The sequence below is a fragment of the Periplaneta americana genome, chromosome 9 (assembly GCF_040183065.1).
Source record: "Periplaneta americana isolate PAMFEO1 chromosome 9, P.americana_PAMFEO1_priV1, whole genome shotgun sequence".
NCBI classification, from domain to species: Eukaryota; Metazoa; Arthropoda; class Insecta; order Blattodea; family Blattidae; genus Periplaneta; species Periplaneta americana.
The window spans coordinates 176305810-176325582 of record NC_091125.1 but is presented as its reverse complement, the minus strand read 5'-3'; the positions used below and the strand labels follow the sequence as shown (position 1 = coordinate 176325582).

General features: G+C 36.4%; 2 protein-coding genes across 5 annotated transcripts in view; one reads left to right on the top strand and one right to left on the bottom strand.

The window, feature by feature from the left end:
• LOC138706779 (testis-expressed protein 47-like) overlaps nucleotides 1-6860 on the top strand; it is a 45886-nt gene extending 39026 nt beyond the window's left edge. For all 3 annotated transcript variants that reach the window (XM_069836465.1, XM_069836464.1, XM_069836466.1), the window contains 4 exons: nucleotides 437-550; nucleotides 4550-4705; nucleotides 4788-4947; nucleotides 6396-6860. In XM_069836465.1, coding sequence (XP_069692566.1) covers nucleotides 437-550; nucleotides 4550-4705; nucleotides 4788-4947; nucleotides 6396-6493 — 528 coding nt within the window. In that variant the 3' untranslated portion in view covers nucleotides 6494-6860. The remainder of the gene's footprint in view (nucleotides 1-436; nucleotides 551-4549; nucleotides 4706-4787; nucleotides 4948-6395) is intronic.
• Blos4 (biogenesis of lysosome-related organelles complex 1 subunit 4) lies at nucleotides 6589-18836 on the bottom strand. Of its 2 annotated transcripts, none has more exons than XM_069836467.1 (4): nucleotides 18680-18836; nucleotides 15551-15622; nucleotides 13624-13845; nucleotides 6589-7433 (listed from the first exon to the last, which is right to left on the bottom strand). In XM_069836467.1, the coding sequence occupies exons 1-4, from the start codon at nucleotides 18737-18739 to the stop codon at nucleotides 7314-7316; spliced, it is 474 nt and encodes a 157-aa protein (XP_069692568.1). In that variant the 5' UTR covers nucleotides 18740-18836; the 3' UTR covers nucleotides 6589-7313. The 2 variants fall into 2 exon arrangements, with proteins under 2 accessions (XP_069692568.1, XP_069692569.1); XM_069836468.1 differs by lacking the exon at nucleotides 18680-18836 and adding an exon at nucleotides 18605-18668.
• Between the last annotated feature and the right edge of the window lie 937 nt (nucleotides 18837-19773).

Sequence of the window (19773 nt, the reverse complement as noted above, 5' to 3'; positions counted from 1 at the left end):
CCTCAGTTGTTTCTTCTGGTCTGATTTAGTTTCTTCCACCTGTGGGTATCGAAAGCACCAGCCCTCTGACGTCATGGCGACAGCACAAGGTCACTTATTGCTCTAGCTTTACTATCCTCCAATTCGTCCTCAATAGTGTGTAGTTTATTCTCTGTTTATTTTTTATTAATTTTTTGCAAACGTAAAATATCATCAACTTAAAAGAATGCCGAATTTAAATTAATGTTGAAGTAAAACGTGGAAGAATACTTCGCCTGCCATGTAGTATTTTTGTTACATGTTTCTAATCTAACGAGGTTTTTAAATGTAAAGTTATAACCGAAAACGTTGTAACAATTGGAAGAGTCATGTATATTAATTCGTCCTCCATCACTGCCAATATTTGAATGAGTGTCAGGGCACTGTAAAGAGCCTAGTGTTCTTGCATTGTGTGCAGGGCCCAGAGGTGCTGATCCTCAGACATCTGCGGAGGGTCTACTCGTGTGTGGAAGCTGGGGAGGAGCGTCTAGGAGACATGCGGGTGCTCATTGCATGCCACCACATCCGGCAGGTACTGACCAAGTGGCACAGCAGCCTGCTCGTCTAGTTGACAAAGAAGTCATTAATCACAGCAGCACTAGATGGAGCTGTAAAATTAGGTCTTAACAATATTTTAGAATTTCAGGTTCATTACTGTTTGTTTCAACTTGCTTGAAATACCGTTCTGAAAATTACCTTTGATGAAGGGTTGCAATTAACTACAAGTTTCAAATGCCACCGACATGAGAGGAAGGGATCTGTGTAGCTGCTTGTTGCTTGCACTTTATTATTAAATGATGCCATTCTTGCCCCTCTTGTCTAATTCACACATTACTGGCAGGTCCCTGTACTTGGCTTGTAGTCGCATGTCCACAGTCAGTTCCGTTTCGTTTTGTTTACTGTTTATCCTAATCATGAACCAGTGGCGGCTCATGGCCTTTCCTATATTGGTGAGGCCAGGTGAGACATTGGTAATCTCTGTTCCTGTGCAGACCAGTGCCACTGCAACAAAATCTGTTGTTCGGCAGCAGGAGGTCACGTGCCATGTACAGACAGGTCTGTGCACGCTTCCCTACTGCGGAGCTTCCTCAAGACAGATGCTACCAGGGGCGGCTCGTCCATAAGAGCTGTGGAGCTGCAGCACTCCCTGCTTTGACAGGAAAATAAAAATAATATTTATTTTAATTTGTAGAAGAATTGTTACAGCTTTTATTGGTAAATTCCTTTGTATTTCATCTGGCCGGGAATGTGTACTATTATCTTATGCATAATCTTTTTGCGTGTTGACTCTACTGGAATTGACACTGCATTCAAAGTCGTCCTGGGATCTGCAGGGTGGGACAGATCATAGAGAGTGTGTCTTGCATGGTCAGGAGGTAGAGAGGTGAAGGGAAGCAGAGGGAAACTGCCCCTGTTTAAAACCCATATTTCGCTGCAGTGGCTTGCAGAGCCAGGCCTCCCACACTGCTATTGTAATGCTGCGTCAAATGGATTCTCTATTCCCTTGAAACTTAATGACATAATTTTTATTTTCTTTTCACATACTTAATGTTGCTAGAATCTTTATCGAGTTAATTATAACGAAATTAATATTCTCTTTTGCCTTATTATTACATATATAGTCCAGTCTCCAGCAGACACCTAATATTTGCCTTAACTCAAAATGATTGCACGAGTAGAATCCTTTTAATATAGCACGTAAAATACGAAAGAGACTTCTTTTCCAGTTTTAGATCATTGTTGACCATCAGTATATCCGAGTGTTGCTTTGGTGTGACGTCTTAATACCGTAACTTAACCAGTGCAAGATGTGCAAGCATGAGTGTGTGTGAATTACAGAATATTATTTTAGTTTTTCTCAACTTTCCCTCGCGGAGAAGATTGATGCAATGAAGTGAAATTAAAGGGTCGTCCGCTACCCGACTTAAATCTTACTCAAGCTTCATCCAGCCGAAATAGTGCATATATGTAAGGAAGTATAACAATGAAATTTACGCTAAGCATTTGTGGTTACGTGGATGTGAACCAAAAAAAATCCGTATTTTGTTTTCCTTGTCTCCTCTTCGGTGGTGATGCTGCATGGACTAGGAGTGGTGTGACAGATTTAGGACATTTGCCCCTAAAAAGCAAAATGCACGAATCTTCGCAGTCTCACCTGAAAAATGTTGTTTCATTGGCTATGTTAGGCAAAACTAATATTACTGTGCAATTAAGTGAAACGAATAGAACAAACATTCTTAAACATAATCAAGAAGTGAGAAAAAATCGTGAAATTATTTTTTAAAAATATTGGGTCATGGGTTGCTACAGTTCGTGAGTAATCTAAATGAGCCTCTCAAAAATCATTTGGAACATGCCACTGTTTAAAGGTAGTTCTAAAACAATTCAGAATGAACTGGTAGATTGCAAGTTGAGTGTCTGCCGATCTGAAATTCAGACTGAAATCGATGGTATTAGTTTTTTTTAGCGATTAGCAAATGATGCCACAGACATCTCCCAACTAAGTCAGGAAGTTTTGGTTTTTCGATATGTAGTGCATTTATTTTTGTCCTATACTTATTAGTAATGGTATCAAGAAGTGAAATTTGTATGTACCAAAATCTAATGCAGCTCTTCCAATCCACAAGTTCACGAGCCGCCACTGGATGCTTCTTTAAACTGAGAGAACATTACAACTTGGGACGGTCTGAATAGGAACTCTCTGTATGTTAACATATAAAATACATTTTGATTTTGTGTAAAAGTCACTTTAGTGGAAAATATCTCAAGAAAGTACAAACTATAAAATAATGCAGACTCAATACTGAAGTCACAAATTCTTGGGATTATTTATAAAGTAGTTGTGTTCGTCTGCAAACACTTGGATGACCCTGTTCCAGTTCGGCACCTGGGGAAGTTCCTCCTTACAAATGGAACAAACAGCCTATCTCCACACGGCATTCCTGGGGCATATAGGTCAGCGATTGTCCCGCATTTTCGGAAATTCCAGCTAAGACAATCATTATAAATGCCAATTAGAAATGACTTGACTAATTCCAATCAATTTCTAAAATGAAAATATTAGCAGTCTGCTTTTGATAGTGTAAGTATTTTGGTACTGGAACTAAATTTGAGAACACTTCAAGAGAAACCAAAGTACCGGTACTGAACAACTGCTAATTCATTTAGTTTAGATTTCAATCAGTTTTGCATTGTGTTTTTCAAAGATTATTGTTAAGCATGCTTCATTGTTGTAACTTACATCTTACAAAAAAGTTTGTAATTATGCTAAATTAAATAATTCATTGAAAAAAGTGTCAGAAGTAGTAAATACAAACGTTACATTTAATCTTGCAAATGAGCATGTAAAATAAAAAAATCGCTTATTGAAAATTGATAACAAATAATATTAATGCTTTTTTTTTAATAATTTAGGCTATTTACATATTATAATAAATTTATAAGGAGTTTACATGTCGTTGGTGTTCCTGCAAAATGTCATATGTTAAAAAATTCAAACAACTTTTCCCTCTCTAGACATGCATTATTTTGGTGCTCACATGTAATTGCAAAATATCACAAGATGTATTTTTATGATAATATTTTAATTTTAAAAGTAATTAATCTGAAACCAACAAAAATATTCAGTTGTTTCCCTTTCCTGGAAAGTTGGTAATTTTAACATACGACATTTTGCACGAACACCAACGATATGTGTATTTATCTTGACAACCCTCTCGTGGGTACTCACCTTGTCGTGATGAGGGGGCTTAAACTTCTTGATTAAGCTAACAAGTAACAAAGAGGTACCCACAGAAGCTGCATTACCATCAACGCAGTCCCACTATATTTTTTACTAAGTAATCTAAGAGAACTCCAAAAGGAAATAACATTTCAATGGATACCTAGTCATTGTGGTATACCTGGAAACGAGAAAGTCGATAATATTGCAAAACAGGCAACATATTTGCAACCAAGACCTCTTCAAGTGATATCTCTATCCAGTGCTTTTGCTTCAGTAAAGTCTCATTTTACAAACCTTTGGATCAACAATTGGCTCTCTTCTGACAAAGGAAAAATTTTACAGTCTGTACAAAAGAACCCAAATGACCTGGAAATGTACAAAAACTTGTCCAGACATGTTCAAACATTTTTAACAAGAGCCAGAACAGGTCACATTGTCACTCAATTGTACCTACACCGATTTCACATTTCTGATAATCCTACTTGTCTGTGGTGTAATAATCATGGTGAAGATCTGGAACACATTCTTCTATACTGTCCATCCATAAACCAAAAAAGAAGTAAATTAAAATCATCAGTACCAGTTGCAGAAGACACAGCCCTGCAGTATATATTGACTACACCCCACTTCTGGCTACTAGCAACAGGCATCTATAATGAACACCGATCAAAATACCCGTCATTTCTCGTGAAAAACAACAACTGAATAGACTACAGTGGACTTTATGTTGTCAGCAAACAGCTGGATATATTAAGAAGATTGATTATCTTGACAAGGGTGTTGTATATCGGTTACTATTCGTTGCAGCCATTCTTCACACAGTGGATGGGCCATACTGCTAGACCTCCGACTCTGCTTGAGGATATCGACCCACTCTGCAGTGAGGAGGTCACCTGGCGCCACATCAAGACCTGCCTCGCCAAGATGTACAAGCTGGCTGACCATCTGAACTACCAGCCTGCAGTAAGACCATTTGACTCGAATTAGGTTCCCACATGGAAAACTGTACACAAGAACCTCTCCCGAATGTGCACGATGTTTGCAGGCAACCCTGAGTCACGCTCTGGATCACCTGTCCGAGACAGTGCCGACCTTGCTGCCGGAGTTTGGGCTCCTGAAGTTCCTGCAGCACTGCAAGAACCTGCTCGACCTGCGCGAGTACCTGAACGTGTACCTGAACGGCTGCACCAGGAAGTCTTACAGCGGTGAGAGAAACAGCAATATAACGTTTTGTGCTCAAACTTGTTAATATGGAGGTAGTTGCAAAAGTGGACGAAAAAAATCCAGAGTAATGGAGGGGCTTTCTTTAGAGATACAACTTGCAAGTGTAAGTTTCTATAAATCTGTACAAGTGGCGACATCATTACTTAGTCAGATTTCTAAAAAATAAACAGAGATGTGCAGTTAGTAAATTGCAGATCATAAGCAACTGATATTTTTCTGTGATAATCCTGTCTGTAGACTGTGAGTACTTGAGTCTCGTCTTCATCTTCATCTCCGCCATTACTGTCACTTGACTAATTATAAATCTTATCCAGATTGCTTTACATATCTCACAAGTTGCGATGTCCATCGCGGTGACCACATTACCCCATCCTTCCAAACTCTAAACTGGCTACGGCTTAACAAACGTAGAAATTTTCATTCTCTTGTTCTCCTTTTCCAAGTCCTACCTACCTACCTACCTACCTTGCCTCCCGTTTCAGTTACCTGTCATATCATAATCTCTTCACACACACTCAAAATAGCCGCATACTAGCCATATCAACACATATGACATCATCGTATTCATCATCATACACAATCTCGCTCTCGCGCTTGTGGAATACCCTACCCAGTGACATCAGAGACTGCCGGAATTTTGTAGTGTTCAAAAGCAAGCTTATTAAGCATTTCCTTACTGCGTAGAGTAGGTTTAATTTTTACTTAGTTAATAAAAGAAATGCTTCTCTCTTCTTAACTTTTACAATAAACTGTCTAGCTTTTATTAATCAGTTAATCTTTTAGTACTTTGATTTTTATTGTATTTGTAAATTTAATATTAATTGTAATTATAATTGTAATTTTATTCTTAATATTGTAGTTGTAATCCCCTGGTAGAGGGGAAGAGAAGGCCTAATGATCTTATCTCTACCAGGTTAAATACATAAATAAAGTTGCCGATACAAATACTCGTATTTCTGGGATAATAACTCAAGTACGGTATAGTCTTTTGTGAAACACTTATATATTATTTGTCATTCATAATTTTCCCTCTTGTCTCTTGTAGGCTCGAGGTTTTGTTTAATTGTGTTTCTTTATAACATTTTTCTAATGAATTTTTAGAAATATTAAAAGAATAAGCGAAATATATCTGAAGTCCTGGGCAGTAACAGATCAGGTATCGTATGTAGTGCATTTGCCTGCTGATCTGAAGCTACACTTGACCACGAGTTCGATTCCCGTTTGTGCTGGTTATCTGGTTGGGATTTTGAATTCTTCCCAACTGCAAGGCAAATGTCAATCCCATAGAGAACCCTCGGGCTATCTCCCTGTCACCAATTCCATCGACGCTAAATAACCTAGTAGTTGATACAGCATCGTTAAATAATCAACTAGAAGTCAGATGTCAAAGACAAGTGATGTAGCAGGCAACTGACTGATATTGTTGCAGAACTGGTGTGGCCTATCCAGAAGGGCGACGTGCCGCTCCACCTGCTGGACCCAGAGCAGTACAGGTTCCTGTGCGACATGGATGTAATGACGACCTGACCAAGTAAACTAATTTTAAAATCTCCGGTGAAGGGTTAAATGGGACAAACATAAGGGAGAGGCAAGCTTCCATCTTGAAATGCAGAAAGTAGTCATTCATTATATTATGAGGCCTTTATTACCTTCAAGGTACCACATTTTGTTTAATACGATTGAGACAGAGTTAATTTTATATTCCTATTGTAATAAACATTTTCTGTAACTTGGGATTTAGCAAGCTGAATTGCTTTTAGTTATATTATTACTTAGAATATTAGATAGAACTATGTACATAACATTTTATCATCAATATATGTAATCAAAATAACAGTGTTCTCTAATTGACTTAATACACAAGACAAAACAATAAAAGTGGCATTCAAAATGTTGTGAACCTACAGCTCATCTCCAACAACTTACTTACCTACTTACTGGCTTTTAAGGAACCCGGAGGTTCATTGCCGCCCTCACATAAGCCCGCCATCGGTCCCTATCCTGAGCAAGAGTAACCCAGTCTCTACCATCATATCCCACATCCCTCCATCTCCAACAACACAATGACCGAAAGACATACTATATGTGTGGATGTACATCAGAGAAATGATTCATTTCAATGTCGAGCTTAAGGCTTAGGATTTTAACACTAATCCCATTGATTCAAGTGCAACATTGTACTGCAGGCTTATCACTAACAATAACTTGTTCGCACCAATATGTTTCACAACTGTCACCTCACAACAAAGATAGGTGCTTCTTTGAGTCTAAGTTTCCGTTGTGAAGATGAAGATCATGGAGATCGTGTCAGACTACAAGTGCACCAGCCTATCAAGGTGTCCCTTGTTTAAGAATTTGAGGTGAAGTTGTCGTCATCTGATGGAAAGTAGTTGGAAGTCTTGAAAATCTCTGGAGCCTCATAAACTGGCGACTTCACATGCCGTGCGGCAGCCGAGTCCGGCTTCTTCTGCAATGAAAATGTCAGGAAATCAATTACGAGGTACAAACCTGCTGACACAGTCTGGGGACATGACGTGCCACATGTCACCACCACCACTGTCGTCATATCTTTATTATATGCATTCTGTTCTGTGCCAAAATGTGTCAGATCCAATTATTTGTGTTACTGGCCAGTATTATCGGTGACGAGTTCCACTTAATTATCCCTTTAAAATTCTGTGCATTCCTGCTGTTCTTGTGAAGGACCTCAGTCTGTTTCATATCCTTTTATTTGAACCTGACTGCTGTATAGCAGAACGGGAATGACTTATATATTTTATTCTCTCACTCTAGATTTATCCACTACATTAGATTCTAGAATGTTATTTGGTATTCCTAAGATTTGTGTGCATTTTGTAAATTTCCTATCTGGAACTCTGGGTGACTGAGTACAATCAACGTAACTAAGCCAAGCAATGCAGAGAACCAAAAGATGGTACTATACACTGAAATCAATTAATGATTGGTGTAAAATATAATTAACCAAATCATACAAAATGCAAGGTATTTCTCACGTGTATACAAATAATCAGGAAGCAATCTCTGTTGACCTGATACTTTATTATTTATTTTAATTTGCCTCATGATAGGTCATCTCCTGTTTCTTTTCTAAATAATTTCCAATAAACCTACCAATTCATTACAATGACCAAAGTCTTTTGAATAGCTGTAGTTGTGTTTGTCCTTGCAATACGTTGATTGACGTGTCTGGATGTGACTGAAAATGTAGCCGGAATAGTTATCATAAGTCTAAGGCTTTTAGTCACGAAAGTAACCAGGGCCGGATTTTGGTATAGTGGCGCCCCTAGGCAGTGCTAAAATTTGCCGCTTCCGCCCCCCCCCCTCAAAGCCCCACAAACAGTTTATGAGCAGCTATTATACAAGGCATGTTTAGCTTAAATTAGTTTTAAATTAAATGTTACAACGCAGAAAACAATAAATTACTGGTATCAAAATACATGCTTCTTACTTGTGAATTATAAAGATTTCATTCGCAATTTCTTTGCAGAAAAATAAATTACCTACTAGAATCAAAATACATGCTTCTTACTTGAGAATTATAAAGATTTCATTCGCACTTTCTTTGCAGAAAAATAAGTTACCTACTAGAATCAAAATACATGCTTCTTACTTGTGAATTATAAAGATTTCATTTGCACTTTCTTTGCAGAAAAATAAGTTACCTACTAGAATCAAAATACATGCTTCTTACTTGTGAATTATAAAGATTTCATTCGCACTTTCTTTGCAGAAAAATAAGTTACCTACTAGAATCAAAATACATGCTTCTTACTTGTGAATTATAAAGATTTCATTCGCACTTTCTTTGCAGGAAAATAAACTACCCACTAGAATCAAAATACATGCTTCTTACTTGTGAATTATAAAGATTTCATTCGCACTTTCTTTGCAGATAAATAAATTACCCATTACAATCAAAATACATGCTTCTTACTTGTGAATTATGAAGATTTCATTCGCACTTTCTTTGCAGAAAAATAAGTTACCTACTAGAATCAAAATACATGCTTCTTACTTGTGAATTATAAAGATTTCATTCGCACTTTCTTTGCAGAAAAATAAATTACCCACTACAATCAAAATACATGCTTCTTACTAGTGAATTATAAAGATTTCATTCGCACTTTCTTTGCAGAAAAATAAGTTACCTACTAGAATCAAAATACATGCTTCTTACTTGTGAATTATAAAGATTTCATTCGCACTTTCTTTGCAGAAAAATAAATTAACAACTAGAATCAAAATACATGCTTCTTACTTGTGAATTATAAAGATTTCATTCGCAATTTCTTTGCAGAAAAATAAATTACCTACTAGAATAAAAATACATGCTTCTTACTTGTGAATTATAAAGATTTCCTTCGCACTTTCTTTGCAGAAAAATAAGTTACCTACTAGAATCAAAATACATGCTTCTTACTTGTGAATTATAAAGATTTCATTTGCACTTTCTTTGCAGAAAAATAAATTACCCACTACAATCAAAATACATGCTTCTTACTTGTGAATTATGAAGATTTCATTCGCACTTTCTTTGCAGAAAAATAAGTTACCTACTAGAATCAAAATGCATCCTTCTTACTTGTGAATTATAAAGATTTCATTCGCACTTTCTTTGCAGAAAAATAAATTACTCACTACAATCAAAATACATGCTTCTTACTTGTGAATTATAAAGATTTCATTCGCACTTTCTTTGCAGAAAAATAAATTAACCACTAGAATCAAAATACATGCTTCTTACTTGTGAATTATAAAGATTTCATTCGCAATTTCTTTGCAGAGAAATAAATTAACCACTAGAATCAAAATACATGCTTCTTACTTGTGAATTATAAAGATTTCATTCGCAATTTCTTTGCAGAAAAATAAATTACCTACTAGAATAAAAATACATGCTTCTTACTTGTGAATTATAAAGATTTCATTCGCACTTTCTTTGCAGAAAAATAAGTTACCTGCTAGAATCAAAATACATGCTTCTTACTTGTGAATTATGAAGATTTCATTTACACTTTCTTTGCAGAAAAATAAGTTACCTACTAGAATCAAAATACATGCTTCTTACTTGTGAATTATAAAGATTTCATTCGCACTTTCTTTGCAGAAAAATAAGTTACCTACTAGAATCAAAATACATGCTTCTTACTTGTGAATTATAAAGATTTCATTCGCACTTTCTTTGCAGAAAAATAAATTAGCTACTAGAATCAAAATACATGCTTCTTACTTGTGAATTATGAAGATTTCATTTGCACTTTCTTTGCAGAAAAATAAGTTACCTACTAGAATCAAAATACATGCTTCTTACTTGTGAATTATAAAGATTTCATTCCCACTTTCTTTGCAGAAAAATAAATTAGCTACTAGAATCAAAATACATGCTTCTTACTTGTGAATTGTAAAGATTTCATTCGCACTTTCTTTGCAGAAAAATAAGTTACCTACTAGAATCAAAATACATGCTTCTTACTTGTGAATTATAAAGATTTCATTCGCACTTTCTTCGCAGAAAAATAAATTACCTACTAGAATCAAAATACATGCTTCTTACTTGTGAATTATAAAGATTTCATTCGCACTTTCTTTGCAGAAAAATAAATTAACTACTAGAATCAAAATACATGCTTCTTACTTGTGAATTATAAAGTATAAAGATTTCATTCGCACTTTCTTTGCAGAAAAATAAATTAGCTACTAGAATCAAAATACATTCTTCTTACTTGTGAATTATAAAGATTTCATTCGCACTTTCTTTGCAGAAAAATAAATTAGCTACTAGAATCAAAATACATGCTTCTTACCGGTACTTGTGAATTATAAAGATTTCATTCGCACTTTCTTAGCAGAAAAATAAGTTACCTACTAGAATCAAAATACATGCTTCTTACTTGTGAATTATAAAGATTTCATTCGCACTTTCTTTGCAGAAAAATAAGTTACGTACTAGAATCAAAATACATGCTTCTTGCTTGTGAATTATAAAGATTTCATTCGCACTTTCTTTGCAGAAAAATAAGTTACCAACTAGAATCAAAATACATGCTTCTTACTTGTGAATTATAAAGATTTCATTCGCACTTTCTTTGCAGAAAAATAAATTACCCACTACAATCAAAATACATGCTTCTTACTTGTGAATTATAAAGATTTCATTCGCACTTTCTTTGCAGAAAAATAAATTAACCACTAGAATCAAAATACATGCTTCTTACTTGTGAATTATAAAGATTTCATTCGCAATTTCTTTGCAGAAAAATAAATTAACCACTAGAATCAAAATACATGCTTCTTACTTGTGAATTATAAAGATTTCATTCACAAATTCTTTGCAGAAAAATAAATTGCCTACTAGAATAAAAATACATGCTTCTTACTTGTGAATTATAAAGATTTCATTCGCACTTTCTTTGCAGAAAAATAAGTTACCTGCTAGAATCAAAATACATGCTTCTTACTTGTGAATTATAAAGATTTCATTCGCACTTTCTTTGCAGAAAAATAAACTACCCACTAGAATCAAAATACATGCTTCTTACTTGTGAATTATAAAGATTTCATTCGCACTTTCTTTGCAGAAAAATAAATTACCTACTAGAATCAAAATACATGCTTCTTACTTGTGAATTATGAAGATTTCATTTGCACTTTCTTTGCAGAAAAATAAGTTACCTACTAGAATCAAAATACATGCTTCTTACTTGTGAATTATAAAGATTTCATTCGCACTTTCTTTGCAGAAAAATAAGTTACCTACTGGAATCAAAATACATGCTTCTTACTTGTGAAATATAAAGATTTCATTCGCACTTTCTTTGCAGAAAAATAAGTTACCTACTGGAATCAAAATACATGCTTCAAGTCGATCTGACAAAGCACATCAGACTGCTTATTCACTGTTGAAACAAAACATTTGTGAAAGGCAGGCTGTCATTTATTTTTAAACATTGGTTTTGTTGGTGGTGTAATTATTACTAATATTTATTACTTCGATAGGAAGTAGAAAGTAAATTGAAAAATAAACTTTTTCGGAATAAACTTTTCATATCGAATTATTTAGCGCACATGCTGGAAAGTGATTAAATAGTATTGTTGACGATATATTATACTGGACATGTAACTGAGCGTTGTGGTTACTATTCATAGCGATATAATAAACGCACATAAAATTTGATTTTCAACAATGCATTCTTGTTTATAAGAGCAGTTAAATTTAAGCAGTTTCATAGTATAATAACGTGATACCATACCAGCATTATAATATAATTACGCAGCTGCACAATTTCCTTTTACTCTTGCCACCACAGCGACAATACGATAACAAAACAATATTCGACTTCCACAAGGTGTTCAAGAACAAACTTCAGAAAATATTTACCGACAAACAAATTTCACTGTAAAGTGAAAAAAAAAAGGAAGAGAGAGAGAGAAAATGCCGCCCTAGGCAACTGCCTAGGCCTAAATCCAGCACTGAAGGTAACATAGAAAAAGGGAAGAAGAAGCGTCCCCATTGTGGTTCGAGTTCGTCACTCCCTCTCCGAAATGTGAGGTATTCATATGCAGATATTTAGTAATGACAAGTAAAGAGTATTAATATTCTGAAATTGGAGTATTTGTCACTGAATGAAAATGAGTTCGGAATCACATAACCCAAGGTGCTGCAAACTGAAAATCTGAACAAAGATATTTCTAAATGTTGTTGTTTTCTAATGCCAGGCATTTGACAATAAAGTCATTTGACCTCTTGCACTCCAATATTTTTCAGAGATATTATCATGGCCAACCACTGAAGCACAGATTTTGAGGTGTTCCGAATCCATTTCTTGGTTTGAGTTATACCGCCAGCACTCCATTGTAAGATGTTTAGTTGATTCTGTACCATTAAAGTAGTCCCCGCCCGGAGATCTGATTGGGGGACTATTTTATCTCCAGATAATTTTACCTTAATGGTACTCATTTCATATTGGAGTGAAATTGGCAAGTTGTAGCCGATTTAAGTGAACACCATATTTTAACGTTTTGGTGGCTACTTCATTCACACACAACCCCAGAATGTCTGGAGGACCACACCTGCTATTGGTCGACAGGTCCACTGGACCTAGCTGGGAGATCTTGTTGATCACCAGCTTTCCCTCCTTAAGCCACTGGAGGACGATTTTAGTGCCATAGCAGGTCAGCACTAGGAACAGAAAAGTAGAAAGAGGAGGAAGGAAAGGGAAATGAACCCCTAGGCCTCGAATGCTCTAATGCCGTCGGGGTCGAAGAAAGTAAGAGTTCAGTCAGAGGACTGGACAGGAAAGGGTAAAGAGGGAATTAGGTATTGAATAGAGGAAAATTATACCAAATTCAGTCATTAACTCATCAAGCTCACCAGTGCTAATCGATGAGTAGCCCCTCCCTTTAGTTCAGCTCGTAAAATTATGCCTACTAACAGCTGCACCACGGGAAGGTAGGGATGGGACATTGGGTATTTGTCCAGGTTTGTTCCTTAAAGCCTTCAATGGGAAGGATTAATGGCTCTCCTCCCTGTATCCGACAGATACCCTTTTGCAGCCAGATATTTCTAAATGACAGTCAAAGATGTAACTTGTGAAAGCATTAACATAAGAACTGCGTAGAATGTGACAGACACTTACGAAGAAGAGTGGTTTCAGGATATTCTTGAGCTTCCCATCAGAAGTGCCGGCATTAGCTTCAGCTAAATCGATGTTGTACTCGACCTTCTCGAGATCTTGCTTGACGCGCGCGAGGAAGGCCTGCAGCCGGTCCACACGACTGCAGAGCAGCTGCAGGTCCTCCTTGTACGCCAGCATGTCTGGGATGTACTCCTCTGTGTTCTGCAGCTCGTTGTTACGTACCTGCAACATTCCAACACACTGCATTCAGATGCATGGTCATTTCTGCACATTTTGAAGGTATCCCAATTGTTATATTCTGTCCTTCAGTCTTACGAGAAGTTGTCCTGCAGAGACCCGCGCCTACAAAGAAAGGGAACTTGGCAGCCCAGAAACAGCTGGTCAGTAATTTTTTCTATTTCAGGGTTTTTCGCGAGCTGTAAGTCTTTGGTGCAGTGTCTCAGTTTTAAGAATTCTTATGCCCTACTCCCTTCAGAAGTCATCATTCCCAACCGACTTTGACGAACACCAAATACGACAGAATGATCTTTAGTTGTTCATTCATTCGTTCATTTATTTTATTCCTTAGATCTTACATGAGCAATGAAGCTTTAAGATGTGGAACAAGTCAAAATTTTACAATATTACAATTAAAATTTTTACAAATTTTTATAGTTTCACAATTTAGTAATTTTCTACAATTTTTACAATTTTGTGCAATTTTTTACAATATTTTGGCGAGATGTAGTGAGATGAGGTGAGGTCCGAGGATTCGCCAAAATATTACCTGGCATTTGCCTTTTGGTTGGGGAAAACCTCGGAAAACCCCAACCAGGTAATCAAATCAAAGGGGTTGATGCCAAGGACTCGCCATAGACCATCCAGCTTCAGTCCCACAGCTGTGAATGTGCTGGTATCAAATCCTGTGCCATTTCGGCAAAGCTGTTGAGAGATTAACATGAAACTAATTTCATACATCCCATTCATTATTTTATTGCTTTTTCGTTGGTGTTTATAGGATTCCCTTTTATAATTTTTGTCTAGTAAGCCATTTTCTTTTCCTTGTTGCAACAGAAGTTCGTTGAATAACTTCTACTTGATGTTGGACACTGCATGGCAACTTAAGTGAATTCTGTGGTGTTTGGGTAAAGGGAGATAAGTCATAAAAATGAGTTCGGAGATAAATGAAAATTAAACTTGGAACCCTTATTACAAATAATTTTCTACACAAATAAAACACATCAACTGCTAGTATTCTTTGCTTTTTACACACCCACTTGTATAATTTAACTTGTGTGTTCATCTGGGAACAAAATTCCACCTGGACAAAAAAATGACATACCCCTTTACCCGAACACCACAGAACTTATAATGACTGTTGCTGTTTGCCTCAAGGTGCAAGCAAGCCGAAATCCTACTCTGTCATCACCATCTATTTCTGCGAGGTAATCTTTCTTCTTTTGGCAACACCAGACTTGGAGTAGTCGTCATTTTGAATTCATTTTCTGTTACATTATCCACCCCCGCACATCCTTTTATAATAATAAACTATTACAGATCTTATATTTTATTTCTGCCTTTGTGCAACGTCACATTTGCGGTGGGAAGGCAAGGAGATGGCAGAAAGCTTGTAATGCTTTTTAATATGCTGACGCCCACGACTAAAACAAACTACTTGAAATTTAATAATCACTGACTGGCAGAGGTAAAGTGTGCCTTACAAAAATATTTCTTTAATTGTGTTGGTATATTAAAGTTAAACAAAAAGTCCATGGGCAGTCAATGTCGTCTAGCAACACGTAAAACTTTTCTTTTGTACTACAAATAGCAATAAAATTGTTGTAGGGAAAATTAACATCGCGAAGCAAAGAACGAAATTAAAACATGCAAAAAGAGATGCTTTGACTTACAGTAATACGTATATAAAATATGAGACTTGACGACTCACCATCTCCGTCAGGGTTTCGAATTCTTCCAGGCGTGTCAGCATATCCTCTATTGTGTCCTTCAGTGGGTCCAGCTGAAAATCATTTGCATTATTATACTAATTATTGTGGTAATTGATTAACTAGCGGACTTACTCGTGTTAATTATGTAAGTTTGTGCGGCTTACAGCTGTTTTGGTGATTATCGCACCATCCTCCGAGCCTCAGAGGATGGTGTGATAAGCACCGAAACAGCTGTAAGCCGCACAAACTTACATAATTAACACGAATAAATCTGCTAGTTAATCAATTACTTATATTCAAGTGTTAAAAGTAGTGTAAGCAGAATCAAAATGAATTATTGTGGTGTTTTAAGCTTTTCTACATATTGTCTTTGTCTGCGTACACATCTGTGTTTGTTTTTGTAAGCATAATACTATCATCTATTATTCACACATTCTTCATTAAATCAATCATCTTTATAAACAAAATACATTAAAATTTAAGAAAATACGTAACAGTTGTATGAGCACTTTTTATAAATGTTGTTATAAGTGTAGTTGTGGCTCATGAGACCGACTGCTAACATTCAAAATACTGTTAGTTAACATTCTCAGTGTTAAAAACTAAAGCACCTGCTTCCTGGATGGCATTTGGAGCATTTCACGAATCTGACACAGTCGTGATTGAAGTGTCCTACGCCCTTCCTCACAGATTATATAGCTATGTTAACTTCATCAAACAAACACATCTAGTTTTTTTCTTTCTTTCCTCAAGAAGATATTATGAATATGCAGGTGTGTGCATGCTGAAGCAAAATCAGTGACATGCTTGATGATCAGTGTGCTGGTTCCAGTCCTCATGAGATATGGGACAGGTGCCCATCTGGCATCGTGACGAATTTGGAGAGCTATATCTAGTAAAATCCTGTTACAGGAACCAGCTATAACAGCTGGGGATGATCGTTCACCTCCGTTTATGCATGTGACTGATAGGCCTTGGCCCTTCATGGGCTGTCATGCCACGGATTGTTTACTTGATATTGCACGGTTAATCCCCATCACAATAAATTTTGGTAAGACTTTTTGTCATGAAAATTGTACACGACAAAATTCTTCACCCCCTTCCCCACCCAAACAAATTACGTTGTTGAGTCACTGATTCAAAACATGTACAGTGTAAAATTGTTTTTGCATGACTTTCAGCTGGCCAATAAAAATACGAATCCTGGTCCTAATCATAATTGCCAACAAAGTAGGCAGATGTGCAAATGGCCACATGCCAGCGTTAGCAAAAAGAAAATATAGTTTTTAAACGGAATTTTAAATAAACTGATGTTATCAGTACATCCATGGAATAAAAAAAAGTTCTTTAGAAGAAGTGAACCAAGAAGACACTATTTTTCATTTAATTATCGTCTTCTGCGAGATCTATACACTGGTACGGGGGGGGGGGGATGCCAGGGATCGTCCCTGGTGGGAAATCTGATCTCCCCTGCTGAAAATGTATTAATTAGTCTCTGCTAGGGACAACATTTATTCCCTTCAGTCATACAATTCTATACTTTATACATAGCCTACATAACAACTGTTCTCATTTCTTCTTTAATATAAGCTGACAGCAGTAACATTACAAGTCTGCATATTACTATGCACAGTATTTTTATCGGTAATGTAGCCACCTGCAGTAATATGCCTTAAACATGTGGTTTTGCATTCTGTTTGCATTTGAAAAATATTTAGGCCTATTACCAGGTGTTCTTAAGCACAACTGAAGAATGTCCTCAATATTGAATTTCTCTCCTCTCACTTGACACATCATGAACATTGTCCAGGCCGAATTATTTGAGAATAGAAAGATTTTTGTCTACATAAGCTGATTCATTTACTTCCACAAAACCAATTTCATTTCGTCCTTGGAAACGTTACTCCTTTCATCCTTTCATTCAATTTCCCTTTGACCTCTCCAGGCGACAACATAAGCCCTCTTTCCGCATTACCCGAATTCTCCCCATTGTAAGAGAACATGCGGTAGCGGTTCACTTATTCTGAAGAATTGCCAAAAAGAAAACCTGTCTGTGTGTGTGTCTCTGTGCTGATGTTGTTGAAGATTCAATATGCTCGCGCCACAATGTCGACACTGTAAACGTTTATCATTGCCACAACACATTTAACTTCTTACTGCACAAGATACACTTTAGCAGAAAATGTAAAAATGAGTAGTGGGCCAGATCACATATTCATCAGCCTTATGGTCTTTGAAGGCACCTTTTACTACTATGCTGCCATCAAGCGACTGCAGAAGAAGTCACGTTATAACTCTCATTTGAATTGCATGGAGCAACTTTACTTCCATCTAGCGGTCGTTACCAATCGACAGTGACTATCCTGGTGGTTGTTCTCTTCCACATGTATGGGGATGGCCAATCTGTTACATATGTGTTCAGGGGTAGTAGTTCGAATGAGTCGCCATGTTGGAGGCCAACTTGGCATCCTTTCCGCTTCATCCACTAGGTGGCTCCCGACTCGGCGTACCAGGGAAGGCAACATCGCAAACAAAGGTTTGTATAGTAGTATGTGAGAGGTTAGGTTCGGTTAGACTAGATTAGGTGTGTATATTGTTAGAGGTTAGGTTAGATTAGATATGTAGTGTTATGTGAAAACTTAGGTTCATGTCACATCCTGCACACGCCATTCTCACAATTGGTGACACTGAAATTTCCACCATTGCAGTCCTTATATTACGTCACAATAAGGAAAATGACGGCCTTCTTGATTCACGCACAACGAATTTCATATACATTGTATATATATATATATATATATATATATATATATATATATATATATATATTGGGCGGACATACAGCTCTCCTAGTGATCACATCCAATTTCCACTACACCATACTATAAATCCTAGCAATTTTCAAGGTATTTTTGGAATATTTTCTAGTGGCGCATACATATTGAACCTTTACCCAATTGAGATTTCCCTTAAAAGTTCCAGTCGGCGAAATTATACATCACAGCCGAGATATTGGCCGATCTGGCAACGTCGCATTATCACAAGTATATTACCTATGCTTTGTTGTCTTAATATTTATTGGTCCTTCTTTATTACTCCGTGATACAGTTCAGTTTGTTTTTTTTTACCTCTTTTGTTAGATCAATTTTCATTATGTCCATGTAATTATGTGCAGTTTCTTCGAGCATGTTTTCAACAGCTTGACACTCTAAAATTTGTTGGACTAGTTTGTTTCGACATCGAGGTTTATCGATGGCAGTGTCGCCAATAATATAAACATTTTCGAATAAAAATGCAGTAAAAATAACTAAATCATGATAAACAACTAGAATTCATTTTTTTCTGTAATTATCATCCAAATAACTTTATATATATATAGCTCTCTTGATCTGTACTCATTTTATTTTAATTTGGTTTAACCCCCTGATTGCATATGATATATATTTCACACCAAAAACTGAAAATTGTTTTCTAAAGACAAACAGAAAAAAAAACCTATATTTAAACTAGACATCATTTTAAAGTGACTAGATTTCCAACTAGCAACTAACTGGCTATTTTCACAAACAATAGTTAAAAAAAAAAAAAAAAATAGTCTGAATACAACCATATTGGCAACACTGATGGATCGGTTTATGTCAGAATCATCAACATTTAAACACAAAAGCAACCAAGCATTTGGTAGAGGAGCCAAAGAGAAATGTTGAAGCAACTGAAAAAGAAATAAAAGACAACTTAATGAATAATTCTTAAGAAGGTGACAGTGATTTATTAATTTACATGGTGCAGCAGTTACACAATGGGGCTTCCATACTGGCGGTCGGCGGATAAAAAACATCATGATATAAGTTGCTGGGGTCACGTGGTGTGACGGGTTGCAGTACAATATTGTCAAGCTTGGGAATCCCAGTCCTGTTGTCTTTATAAAACTGTTAGAGAATGCTAATTCAACCTCTTGAAGAAGTGTTCTCTAGCGGACAGAATCATGCCAACTTATGTGGTAAATTTAAAAGGTTTCGAAATCCTGACACTGTTTTGTTTAGTCAACTGTCTGAAGACAGGTTGGAACCTCGTAAGTGACACCAGTAAGGGCAATAAGGCATCACTCATGAGACATCTGAGCGTATGTATAGCCATAAAACATCTATGTTGGCTATCCTGTTCGATATATCATTCCTTTATCTTTGTTCTGGAGTCTATCAGCAGATGACTCTACAAGCCG